Raw genomic sequence first — 13,218 nt, forward strand, 5'->3', positions numbered from 1 at the left:
TCTCTGATGTCAGGACTTGCAATGAGCAATGCAGACAAAAGGCACAAGCACCCTCTCCTTGTTGAAAAATCCCCACATAGAGCTGCAAAGATGCTGGTATCAAGTTTATTTTTGAACACCTACAATTTTAAGTTACCAAGGGTAAAAATTTCTCTAGCATCTACTGGCCTGGAAGGGAAAAAAAAACAAACAACAGTGGGACCCATATGTTACTGGTATATTCTACTGTTCACCTCCTACAACAAGTGCTTTGCTATGCAAGTAATTTATTTTTAATATCACTGACAATAAAAACATTTTCCAACGCTCTGTCCATTATACTTTTATTGTCTGTCTCACGGACAAGTGCTGTCCCACTGATTCAAAATACTATTTCTGAGGTTTGGAAGATGAAATAAGCTATTTTATAAACTTGTCTTATAAAACAGATGTTCATGTCTGCCAGAGCATTTGCTATAAACCCTCAACTTGTCACCAAAATGTTTAAACAATAAGGAGCTGCTAATCATGAAATGGTTGTAGACAGACATCTTACTGCAACTAGGGTCAAGTTATTTTGGAATGGACCTCATCTCAAAGAGCTTATGTTGTAGAGCAATGGGGTAAGCAAAGGGGGAACAACACCAAATATATATATATATATATATATATATATACATATATATATATTGCAGTGATTTGGAGGAAATATTGCACTGGTATTTCCTTTGGGAAGTATTCATGACTAGCCTTTACGATGTGTTTTTGTGTCCACGGATAATAGCACAAAGGTGTATGTGTTTGCAGTTGTCTCACATCAACAAATCAAAAGTGAAAGCAAATACCATGGCTGAATGGTTCCTACTTCTTTTTAAGCTGGCTGAGAAGTCATGCACAGAACATTTAAAAGCAATTGAGTGGCATATGCCCCTGAGCATGGTTCATAACCCAAGGGTGCGACTACCACAGATTTCCTGCAACATGTCACAACATACCCAGGAGAATTTAACATTGTCTCCTCTATTTTCAAGCTTTCTGCAAGATGTCAATTAAAAATATACATATTTATAAAGTGGCAAGTGTCATTAAAGTCTCAAAAATAAAAATCTACTCACAGACATTTCATTTGTCAATAAAAACTGAATTGAGATAAACTAGTAATTCTTTTTTTTTTTTTTTTTTTTGAAAAACACTTGTTCATCTTAAAATATTAATTCCCTTTACCTTTCAATCACCAGATCTCATGTCTGTGTATCTCCTTCACCCTGATGAATGTTCCCAGTAATGTGTATCTCTGCTATAATTAATTCTGAAAGAAGAGCAGACATGCAAATTGCCGTTCATTCTCAGTGGATTATCTAGACTCAGGCTTGCTGCACAATGAAAAGAAAAGTTGCCTCTGATTCTACCGTGTATCAAATAAGCCAGATGAATCTAATAAACAATGGGGATGCACTATGTTTGATGCAGGTCTGTAAGGATTTCAAGCATGTATTTTCTCAGTGAGGATGATTTCTCGTAATTCCTTCACTGTGCTGCTCTTCTCCTCTGCATCAGTTATCCAGTTATCAAATCATCACTAATTATACCAGAATCTGCACCATTAATCAAATCAGAATCTCCACTGACATGGGAAAAAAACTAATAGAAAAAAATAAAAAATAAAAAATTTGGGCTAACATAGGATGGAACATACTTTGAGAGCAGTGCCCAGGCTGGGAGTGATGCTATTGGAACCTTCCTACCTATTGCATAAGACAAGGCTATGAACTCCAGCAACACAGACTCAGGAAACCTTGCCATGTAGCACAAAATACTTTGAAGCACATGTACGAAATGTACATCAGCTTTTATTTTTATTAACGTAATAAATTAGCTAAGGCAATTTAAAATTAAAATGTGCTTTCAGGTTAGAGCCACTGTTATGACTGGAAACCATTCCGCTTGGTAGCTGGATGGAAGTTGAGGTGGAAATGACCTTTCAAGACTTCTCTGTGTCTGAGAAATTGTGAAGATAAATCACTGAGGAAAACCTGAAGTCTGTGCAATATGTCTCTCTCTTGTGCTTTTAATAGCACTCCTCAAAGAATCCTTTTCATCTGGTGCCCAAACTGCATGTATATCATGTAAGGGCCTGCTCTCTGTTTTGGTTTTGTAAGCTCTCTGCACCGGGAACTCCGGGACCGTGGCTAGAACCCATAGATGCTACAGTATTTCATGTAAGTACACCAAGTACTTTAGGTTGTCCTTTGAATCATTTTTGGACCTTAGGCCTGCTGAATGCTGAGATATATTAACTTGGCTACAAATCTCCTGCATTAGAGCTGACATATCCAGCCAGCCTGGAGTGGAACTTATTCAAGTGGATACACTAAAATTGATGGCATGGTTGCACTTTCCAAGAAGGACCACATGAAGGTTACCATCTTATGCTCAGTCAACCTAATAAAAACAAGTGTATGCTTAAAAAAATAGTGATTTTATATATTTAAACAGGGAGAGGAGAGGAGAGGAGAGGAGAGGAGAGGAGAGGAGAGGAGAGGAGAGGAGAGGAGAGGAGAGGAGAGGAGAGGAGAGGAGAGGAGAGGAGAGGAGAGGAGAGGAGAGGAGAGGAGAGGAGAGGAGAGGAGAGGAGAGGAGAGGAGAGGAGAGGAGAGGAGAGGAGAGGAGAGGAGAGGAGAGGAGAGGAAAAAAAGACAAAAAGGCAAGGCAAGGAGAAGAAGAGGGGTGAATGGAGAAAGGAAATCCTGTTCTAATAACCTCTTTAAAATTCCTAATAATTATGTAGGTACATCACAGTTTAATGGTAAGTAGCATCACGTAGAAAGTTATATAAGGGTAAGGCATGGGCTGAGCCTGCCAGAAGTGCTCAGTAGTCAATCCAAATACTGCAGAGAGAGTTACAAATTAACTCAGGCAACTAGTAAATCAGACCAATAGGAAAGCTGTCTTTTGCAACCATTCTGCTCCTGGGAGCACACAATCCATGTCAATTAAAAATAAAATAAATGTTTCATTAAAGCTCCCAATGTGTTTGTTAAAACAACAAGAAGAATCTGCAGGATACATAAGGATATGTAACACAGCATGGTAACTTGCTCTAAGGGATTCACTCTGACGTTGTAGAACTGATCCTTATGATGTAGAGCAAATTAAGTCTGCATTGCTAGCTGCTGCCTAACAACATTTTCAGCAGCTTTTCATCCAAGAACATATATTTTTTTTTTCTTCTTTTTTTTTTTTTTTTTTTCTCCCCAGGATTTGGACTCACCTACAGCAAATTTTGCTAGGAGTAATTTGAAAACCGTGAACGTGATGATAGCCTAATCACTCAAAACGTTAGCAATGAAAATATGGAAAGGCCGTTGTATAAAAAAGGTAGCTAAATAGAATGGTTTAGTTTGACAGAAATAGAAAATATGACTCAGATAGGGAAAAGAGCTCTTTGCCCTTTAAAAACTCGCTCTCATTCTCCCTCTTTCTCTAACACAGGAGCTTTTCAGGGAGAGTCTGATGATGCTGCATTATTGATAGGATACAGGTCTCCAGTGGAAACAGATGTGATATGTTTGGATTTCTCTGATAGTCTGGGCTGAACACAAAGCAAATTACCGAACGTCAGAAGGCTCAGGTTCAACGAGAGTGTTCGAAGCACAGTTTTATAAGAAGTTCTTAAATAATAAATCTTAAATTTCAAGCCTGTTGCATAACCAAAAGTTATATATGTACTAAAAGAAATGTGCCCCAAGTGGTTCTGCTGAGACAGACTTCAACTGAGATTAAAATGCATATGTACAGCTTTAGGATTTGTTTGTTCTCAAAATAGGCGTTGATGGTTGGGGTGAAAGACATGCAATAGCACAGTCTGGATTAAAATTCACAGAATCACAGAATTGTTGAGGCTGGAATATATACAATTTAATTGAATATTCATAATCTCTCCTACATTTTTTCCACCCTCAGTTATAACTATTTTTTTTTAAAGCAGCACTATTTTAAACCATAAAAATTGTCTCAGTTTCTGGCAGGTTTTTACACACAGCATAGTCTTCCCATGCAAGAGGTCAAGCAGAGGTAGAAGAGGGCTGTTCTGGCCTGGGCTAGATCACACTCCAACTTCAATAGTAATCCCAGACCACTTACAAAAAAAAGTGGGTTTGGCCTATTCACCGCTGCAAAACAGGCAATGAATGTTGGGAGCAAACACAAGTTTTACAGGAGGAGTTTTCTAACTTATTGAGATACCTGCCTGAGATTTGCCTTTCAGTCTCACAGTGGACCTCTAACAAGACTCTACTAAAGCAATCAACAGCAGTCTTTTCTTATAAATATGAGAAGCAGTGTGATGGGACATGCGAGATTATATCTCACTTATGCGACAGCTTAATGTGGCTTCGATTTAATCAGAATTTCCAAGAAGGTGCTCAGAAGAGAATATTGTTTCCTGGTCTCTACTGAAAATGCGAGATCCAGTGTAACACCACTGACACATCTTAGCTGTGACTTTCATCTTTCTTTCTTTATTACTCTCCTCATCATCTCATCTGCTTCTTGGCTGACTTCCTAGTCATTCCTGCAAACTTGAGGGGAAAAAGAAGTTGTGATATTATTGTATTTGCCGCTTCTCCTTTCAAAACCACTGTATTGTCACTTGAGATGCACACTCTCCCTCTTGTTCAGGATAAGTATTTTGCAACCAAAGGCAGGACAGCATGCCACGAGGTCACTGGGACGTCACCAGTGCAGTCTTCCCACTTCCACCCCACTATGATGTTCTGAAATGGAGACATGGCAAAGCCCAGAAGGATGAAGGGCCTAGAGGGGAAGATGTATGAGGAGCAGCTGAGGTCACTTGGCCTGTTCAGCCTGGAAAAGAGGAGGCTGAGGGGAGACATCTCAGTCTACAGCTTCCTCATGAGGAGGAGTGGAGGGGCAGGCGCCAGTTTATTCTCTTTAGTGACCCTCTGGTCACTTTGCGTGAACCAAGGGAATGGTGTCAAGCTGCAACAACGGAGGGTCAGGCTGTATTTGAGGAACAGGTTCTTCAGTGAGAGGGTGGTCATCCACTGGAACAGGCTCCCCAGGACGTAGTCAGGACACCAAGCCTGACGGAGTTTAAGAAGTGGAAGTCTTTAAAAGACGTTTAGATGTAGAGCTTAGGGATATGGTTTAGTGGGGACTGTTAGCATTAGGTCAGAGATTGGACTCGATGATCTTGAGGTCTCTTCCAACCTAGAAATTCTGTGATTCTGTGATTCTGTGAAGCGTTTGGACTGTGCTCTTAACCATGGTCTGAATGTTTGGGCAGACCTGTGTGGAGCCAGGAGTTGGACTCAGTGGTCCTTGTGGGTCTCTTCCAACTGGGGATATTCTGTGACTCTGACTCTATGAAGGCTATGAGGCGAGGCAGAGCCCTGGGCTGTTGGACTGGGATAATCACACCCCTCTGAGCCCATCTAATCCGGCGGGCGCGCCTCGCCGGGGCACGCACGACATGGCGGGGGCGAGGCGGGGCCGTTGGGGCAGGGCGCGGCCGTTAGGGGCGGGACGCGGCCGTTGGGGGCGCGGCCGTTAGGGGCGTGGCGTGCCCGTTAGGGGCGTGGCGTGCGAGGGCAGGGCCGCGGCGGGCGGGCGCAGGTGCGCAGGTGGGGGGGCGGCGGCGGCGGCCGGAGTGCGGCCATTTCCCTGTGTCACGGCTCCGTCGCCTAGCAACGGCCCCGAGGCCGGCCGGCAGCCCCGCGGCGGCGCAGGAGGAGGCGGCGGCTCGGCCGGGCCGGCCCCGCGGCGGGAAGGATGCGGCATGGCGAGGGGGCAGCGCTCCCGCCGAGCTCCCTGAGGCGGCCGGCGGCGGTGCCGGTGGTGGTGGTGGTGGTGGCGGCGGCGGGGCTGGGCCGAGCGCTGGGCTCCCCCTCGGCCCCGCCGCCCGCCCGCCCGGGGCCGTGAGGCGGTGGCGGCGGCGGGGCGGGCGCCGCGCGGGGATGCCCGCTCGGGCCGGAAAGTTTCTTCCCCGCGGTGGCCGCCTGGCCGCGGACTCCTCGCCGGTCTTCCTCGGTAAGTGAGCGCGTCCCCCCCTCCTCCTCCTGCCGGTTCTCCGCCGGAGCCCCCCGGGCGCAGGTGGTCTGGCAGCAGGAGCCCTTTAACGCCGCAGAGCCTCCCCTTTCTGCCCCTCGGCCGGACTGAAAGCGGTCCCCGGCCAACGCAGCGCCTCGCTCGGCGTTAAAACTGTCTCTGGGGTAGCCCTGCAGCGCCCAGCCCAAGCACCGAGCGGTCCTCGGGGACTCGTGCGAGGAGCCGGCAGCGCTTTGCCGGTGCCCGGAGCTCGCAGCCGGTTCGTAGCGATGCGGTCTGTAGCTCCGGGATGTCTCCCCGAGCCCTGGGTTATTCCGCTGTGTTGCGATCGCTGGTAATGGCCGGGGGTCGTAGGATGCTCTACGCTCTTTCTGTAAATCGGAAAAAACTAAGTGCCGAGCGCTGCCGGTTTGCAAAAGCTGCTCTGAAACGCTTGCCATCTGGTTTTGTCGTCGTAGAGGAGAAAAGCGCCTGTCTAGTGGGGCACTAGGAAGAATGGGATCAACGAACCGGCAATTAAAGCAAATCATGCCCCGGTAATCACACTCCTCTCCAATAAGTAATGCCTTTTTTTCCCCCTTTTTGTTTTTTAAAGTGAATAGTTCAGTGATAGGAACGAGAAGGCAAGTCTCTGCTCTTTGTTTTGAGTATGTAATGCCTCAGAGAGTAATTTAACAATGTCCTTGCCAACAACACCCTTCTTTTCCAGGGAAAATACGAACGGAGTAAATGGGACACAACATTATTGCATACGTGGCAAATCTGGGAATAGAAAATAAATGAGATTTAAAAGCTGAAAAGGGACACGGTATTTTTTTTTAGGTGCTTACTTAATCATCTTTCAATGCAATGAATAGAAGTTTATAAACCAGATTATATTTGGTGCTGTTATCTTTTGCTCCCTAAAAAAAAAAAAAAAATAGCTAAAAAGAGAAAGGGGGGAGGGGAACCTTCTCGGTAGCATGAAGGAGGATTCTCTGGAAAAAGAATTGCCACGGTGCAGGAATTGTTCCTCCATGGTGCCTTTTGTAGCTCAGATCACTGGGACATGCAGACGACTCCTGATGGTCCAGGGAAATGAAAGCCATAAATGCTAGCTGTTTAGTCCCCTGCCAGTTTCTCTACAAGCAACACTTGCGGTTTCCCCCAGGTGATTCACAGGGGTTCGCTCCTCCTTTAATAAGACGTGACATGCCATCTCGTACCTGCCAGCCCCCATCTCCCCTTTCTGGAGGCGGGGGGAGCTGGCCAGGGTTACATAACACTTACCTTGAGCATCGCACATGTTCCCAAACCAGGCGGCCGTCCTGATGCTCCCCAACCACAGGCAGGAGATGGATCTCTGTAATGTTGCAGATCAAATGCAAAGGAAATGGCTAGGAAGAAAGTTCGACAGGGCACCGCTTTCTGGTATTCGAATGTTTCCCTTGTGCATTTCACAGTAATTCCTTTGCCACTTATTTAGGAAAGGCAAGCAAAGCAATATGTTTAACCCTCCCCTTTCCCCACAGCAACATGCAAGTAGTGTAATAAAATAAGTGGTATCCGTAGGTCAAATATATTGCCTTCCTGCTTTTATTTTCCTCCTCCCCTCGAATCCAGTCCCTGCGTGACATCACTAACCACAGTCACCGTGTAGCACAACCTGACCCCATGGGAATGGGGCTTGAGGGTAGGGAAGCTGGTAGCCGCCTCTGAATCCTGGTGCTTTGCAAGCTTCTTCTGAGAGCAGCAGGATCATTTTCTTGTTTACACCGGCAGGTACCACCCCATCTATCATTTTCCTGAAGTATAAATAAATTAATTAGCTGTTTGCCAAGGGTCTAGTGGGGCACATGGTTGCATCCCTTCCCAGAGTTGCTTAACTGTCTGTCTCATGGGTCTGCCAGTCTCTATCACGCACAGGAGCTGTATGGACAAGGGAGATCAGCCTGCTGGTGCCATCCCCTGTCCCATTTGTTGAGGATTTTAACTATCAGGAGGTTGAAAGATAAACAGGAAACAGTAGCAGCTGTTGTGCTGTGGGTCTTTGCTCAGTCCTCACCCTTTTCTCTTTTTTTTTTTTTTATTGCAGGAGCTGGAGCAGCTGCAGGGAGCAGTGCTCTGGGTAGCCAGCCATGATCGCCACTGGAGGCCTCCTGAGGATCTCAGCTAGGAAGCAGGACCCCTTGCGACCCCAAAGCCAAGCCCCCAAACGCAAACGTAAGACCAAGAAGAAACGCAAGAACGATGTGGTGGTGGTGAAAGGCAAGCTTAAGCTGTGCTCCCTCTCGGGGCTCATCGCCCTCTGTGGCATCCTGGTACTGCTAGTGGGCATCGCCTTGGCGGTGGTGGGCTACTGGCCCAAGCCCAGCCAAGTATACAGAGAAGGTGGCGTCAGTGGGGGCAGACATCTGGCACCGCAGGGTGGCACCCCCAGGAACCGCTCCCGCAGCCAGGAAGGGGCACAAGCAGACATCCATCTGGAGTCACCCCCCAGAGCCAACTCCTCCACCACCGCTGCCACACGGGGGTTCCCGCAGTCCCGTCCCACTTCCTCATCCCCCCAGGCCTCCGTGGGTTTCCTTTTCCGTCTTTTCTCGAGCTACCTGCATTCAGACAAGCTGAAGGTGCTGGGCCCCCTCATCATGGGTATCGGCATCTTCCTCTTCATCTGTGCCAATGCAGTGTTGCACGAGAACCGTGACAAGAAGACCAAGATCATCAACCTGCGTGACCTCTACTCCACTGTTATCGATGCCCACAGCCTGCGGGCAAAGGACGGAGGCACCCCGGCCTCAGCCCCTCTCAACGGCTTTGTCAACTACGTGCAGTCCCGGGGCCTGGAGCTAAAGCCTGGTGGTGAAGGCCTGGGTGCCACGGCCATGCTGGCCAAGAGCTCCTGGCCACCAGGGCTGGGTGCCTCCCTTTCTCCCCCTGACCTGGCATCCTCGCCACGGCGTTCCTCCTTCTGCACCCCACCGCAGCCTCCCAGCCTGGCCGAGGCCGTGTACAGCATCTACCGGGAGCGTGCAGCCCTTGCTGGCCGCGCCTTCACCAGCCCACCCTGCAGCCCACCAGAGAGCTGGGGCCAGCGCAGCACGGCCAGCTCCATCGTTGGCTCTTCACTGAGTGCTTTCACCCTCCTGCCCTTGGCGCAGAGTGGCGGAGGGGGAGGCTGGCGGAGGCCCCCTGGTGAGCGAGGGGCCCGGGAGATCCCACGGGGGGAGTTTGAGCTGAGCCTGACTGACCTTAGCAGCAGCCACATCGAGGGAGGCTACGGGACAAGGAGGCACAAGCTGGTTCTGAGGCGGCAGAGCACCAGCTGCTTGCCTGATGCTAGGCGTCCCCTTTCCCCCGAGCCACCTCGGTCTCCAGCTGTCAGCAGGGGCATGGACTCCAGCCTCTTGGCAAAGGCATCTTCTAGCTACTCCAAATCTCTGGATCTGGGGGGTTCACCCCCCTCCACTCCCCCTGCCGTCACCAGGACGGACTCTCAGAGCTCCCAGTCTGATCCTTCCAGCAGCAATAAGGGCTACAGCCACCTGGAGGAGGCTGGCACCTCCTTGGAGTCAGTTGCCAACATCCCAGCCAGTAAAATCCAGGACTGTGAGGAGGAACCAGTTGAGAAGACAGACCCCCTCAAGGCTACCAGCAGAGAACAAACAGGGGAGCAATCTCAGCAAACGCAAAGACAGTACACAAATAAAGAGAAACTCTTTATGATTTCTAGGTCGCACGCTGCATTAGGGCTGGAGGATGGGGAACTGGAGAGTACTGGCATCTAAATGAAACAGAGAAGGACACCTTGCAACCCTCCACACCTTTCCCCACTTCTCCAATGTTTTTGTGGACTTAAGAAACCAATCTATATCCAAAGAGCTGCAGTATGCCACCCTTGAAAATTGAATTCAATAAATCCTGTAGATGACTTCAGGAAGAAAAAGAAAATCCTTCTGTCCGATTGTGATTGTATGTTCCATGCAAGCCAAATTGTATTAAATATCCACAGTCCAATAGGTTCTTTGGATCAGATTAATACAATTTCGGACAGTATAACTGTGCACTTTACTTGTCTTGATTTCCAAGTGCCCCTTCTCCTCTGATTTCTTTCTTGCTGATTTGCCACTAACTGCTTGAAAACCGCAGGCACCTTTTTAAGCTCAAGAGCAACGTGGTCTTCAGATCAAGAAAGCCGAGCTCTCTCTTTGTTTTGGTTCAATCACTCTAAAAAGTTTGCAAGGCCTTAAGGATGACGTACCTTGACAAAGAATGAGTTTGTTTAAATTCTGGAAAAATGACATTTTAGAAGAGACTGGAGCAGAACAGAGCTCTGAAAAATTAGTTAAAACCATGACATTCCTGAATCCAAAATACCTACTACGACGTGATACTTTATTAAGTATTATTACACATGTATTGACTAATAGCATTAAAAGCTTTTTTTAATAAAACATTTACAAACAAAACTGAGAGACAAACAATCCTTTATTTTGGTAAGTACACACAGAAACTAGAAACCTCTGTTTTTATACTGTGAATGATTGTAGAGATGCTACAAGGCTAAAGTTTGTTTATGTTTTTAAGTGGATTATAATCATTTAGGAGTAGTTTCAAAACAAATAGTGGTTCTGACTCTGAGAAGCTGTCCTTTAGTTCAGTCCGCAGATTCTGTCTGCATTTCTAGGATTGCTTTGTGACAGTGGAAGAAATCTGAGATTTAGACGTGCTAGGGAAAAAAACAAACAGGTTTAAATCAAAATTATATTTTTTGTGAGTAATGTATTAATCTCAAACTGCAGCATGTTCTTTTTGGATTTTTCACTTACAACTGTTGCTTTAAGCCTTCCTGCTGCTAAGGGTTTCCAATTTATGAATGCATGTGAATAACCTTAATTTTAAAGCATAATGGAAGTCCTGAAAATCTCTTAGCCGTGCACCCGATTGAAGTCAGTGTATGTTTCTCACTGACTTTGATGCGGTGACAATTTCTTCATGAGTGAGAAAAGCAAGTTTCCTTAAGGCTGAGCTATGCAATATTGTCTGTGGGCAGATTTTTAGTAAATTGGTGAGCTGTTTCGTTTTCATACCTGCAACACAACAGGCATTCTTTTATTTTGCTAAAGCAGCTAGCTAGCTTTAGATTCTCAGAAGATTTTGTCACTATTTCAGATTCTGAATACGAATATGGCATTTCATTGGTACAATAAGAGAAACTGACATTAAACAAATACAATGTGTAGGCAGGAAATAGTTTTTCTGTTGCAATTAAAATTTATGTAATGGTTTCATGTTTTAAAATGTTTAGTTTTATATTCAAATACTTCTATTACAGCACATTGCAAAATTGAATATAACTGTCACAAAATACAATGCAAAGAGTAATCCAGCAAAATTATTTATTAAATAAGGCTAATTAAAATATATATATATAATAATAAATGACTTGCCATGTCAGAATTCCGAAAGTGGGGAAGCAGAAAGCGCTTGTTCTCTTGAGCAACAGAGACATCCAGATGGCAATATCTTTTCTCCTGTCGGTGGCAACCAGTAAAATGACAACATGAACATCAGTACGACATTTTTTGCTATCAAACTGCTAGCACACAGCTGGCAAAAAGTATGTTTTAAAGCTGCAGGGACTGGAAGGGGATTGATGAAGCCCCACATGAAGTGGTTGGCCTTCCCTGTGAGAAGGGAGCTCAGCTGGAACTGACGTTCACACAGTTCTTTCATTTCAGTTCCAAATCAGCAACGGACCTGCGCTTCTGCTCAGTGTTTCTCCTGTGATTCCCAGCAAGATTTATGAGATGTATCTGAGCAGTGTTACCTGGTGCTGACAGAAATGCTGATGGCAGCTTTATTTACACAGATGAAGACACCCTGTTATTTTCCACATGAAAACTTCATAGAGGTGCAGGGAAAGAGGCTAGTCGTGGAGGCTGCTTCCTGGAGGATGAGGTCCTCTTGAAAGCGTGGCAGGTTATTTTTATTCTGAAGGGCAGACGAATATTTTATATGTATATATGTATTCTCAGTAAATATTTATTCAGTCATCTGAATTTACAGTGTGCTCTGAAAAAAAAAAAAAAAAAAAAAAAACACCACAACTTTAAAAAGCCTCTGGGAACTCCTTAGACTAATTTAAAATAAAGCAGTCCAGTAATTCTTCTGCTGATTAGTTTTCCGCAAAGCTTTCTGAATAACAAAATTACAGCAAACTTTGTTTTTAATAAGGACATTTTTGCTTTTTCCTGTGTTGCCAAGAAAAAGGAGATTTGAAACATGAACTTTCATCACTCAAGCTGGATTTTTAGAACAGCAGCTAGAAGTAATTTGTAACATACACATTAACAAGCAGATAAAGCCTCTGCAAGTAATAAAAAAAATCTCTCTCCTTAGCTTTATGAATGTATTATTCAAATGTATTTGTTGAACAACATATGCAGTGGTGGATTTGAAATCAGAAAATTTTGTTTAAAATTCAAGATGGACAAATTAGTTTAGCACACCAATATTGGAAAATGGGTGAGGAATTCAACCCTTGTGCATGACGTGTGACTGCTCAGAGTACCATCAGCTTTGGAGAGAAATAGAGAATGGTCGGCATCTGAACCTTTCCTGATGACACCAGCAGGAGACGAGTGCTCAGTTTTGTGCATTAACCTCTTCTTGATCCTCTCCCAATTGACCGTGACTGCTTCTCAGGATTGCCAGACTGCCTGTTGCTATCATTTGCTCTTTTTACTCTTGCTTATGCATTTTCCTCCACTCTAGTCTATTTCTTTTAACCTTCCCTCTGCCACCAAGTGCTTCCTCCACACGCCTTGTCAAGAGTTGAGATGTTGCTTCTGCTTACCGGTATCTACCTGCCTACGTGTTGCAGAAAGAGAGATGCTTGCACGCAAAATACTTTTTAAGATGGAATTGCTAAGCTGGAATACCCAGGCATAAATTCTTACAATGGAAGAAAACAGATTTTGGTACAGAGATGTTTCCTTTAGCACAGAAGAAGTGCTATGATGCTTATATAAAACTTCCAGAGCAAAAGATTATTTCTGCCTGATCTCTCAGAGTATTCCCATCACTAGGTACAAGGCTGCATCTGTGCATTATGAGTGTAGATGCTTGGACAAGTCTGAGGACATAGGCCAATGCCCTCAATATACTTCAGTTGTGCTGCTGTTTATT

General features: G+C 45.5%; 1 protein-coding gene across 1 annotated transcript; it reads left to right on the top strand.

Annotated features, from left to right (window-relative positions):
• Nucleotides 1-8,165: 8,165 nt before the first annotated feature.
• TMEM200C (transmembrane protein 200C) lies at nt 8,166-9,815 on the top strand (the record flags this gene model as incomplete). Its single annotated transcript, XM_084282038.1, has 1 exon — nt 8,166-9,815. One exon carries the CDS (start codon nt 8,166-8,168, stop codon nt 9,813-9,815), a length of 1,650 nt encoding a protein of 549 aa, XP_084138164.1.
• Between the last annotated feature and the right edge of the window lie 3,403 nt (nt 9,816-13,218).

Source organism: Netta rufina (assembly GCF_964035555.1).
Source record: "Netta rufina genome assembly, chromosome: 2".
Classification (NCBI taxonomy): Eukaryota; Metazoa; Chordata; class Aves; order Anseriformes; family Anatidae; genus Netta; species Netta rufina.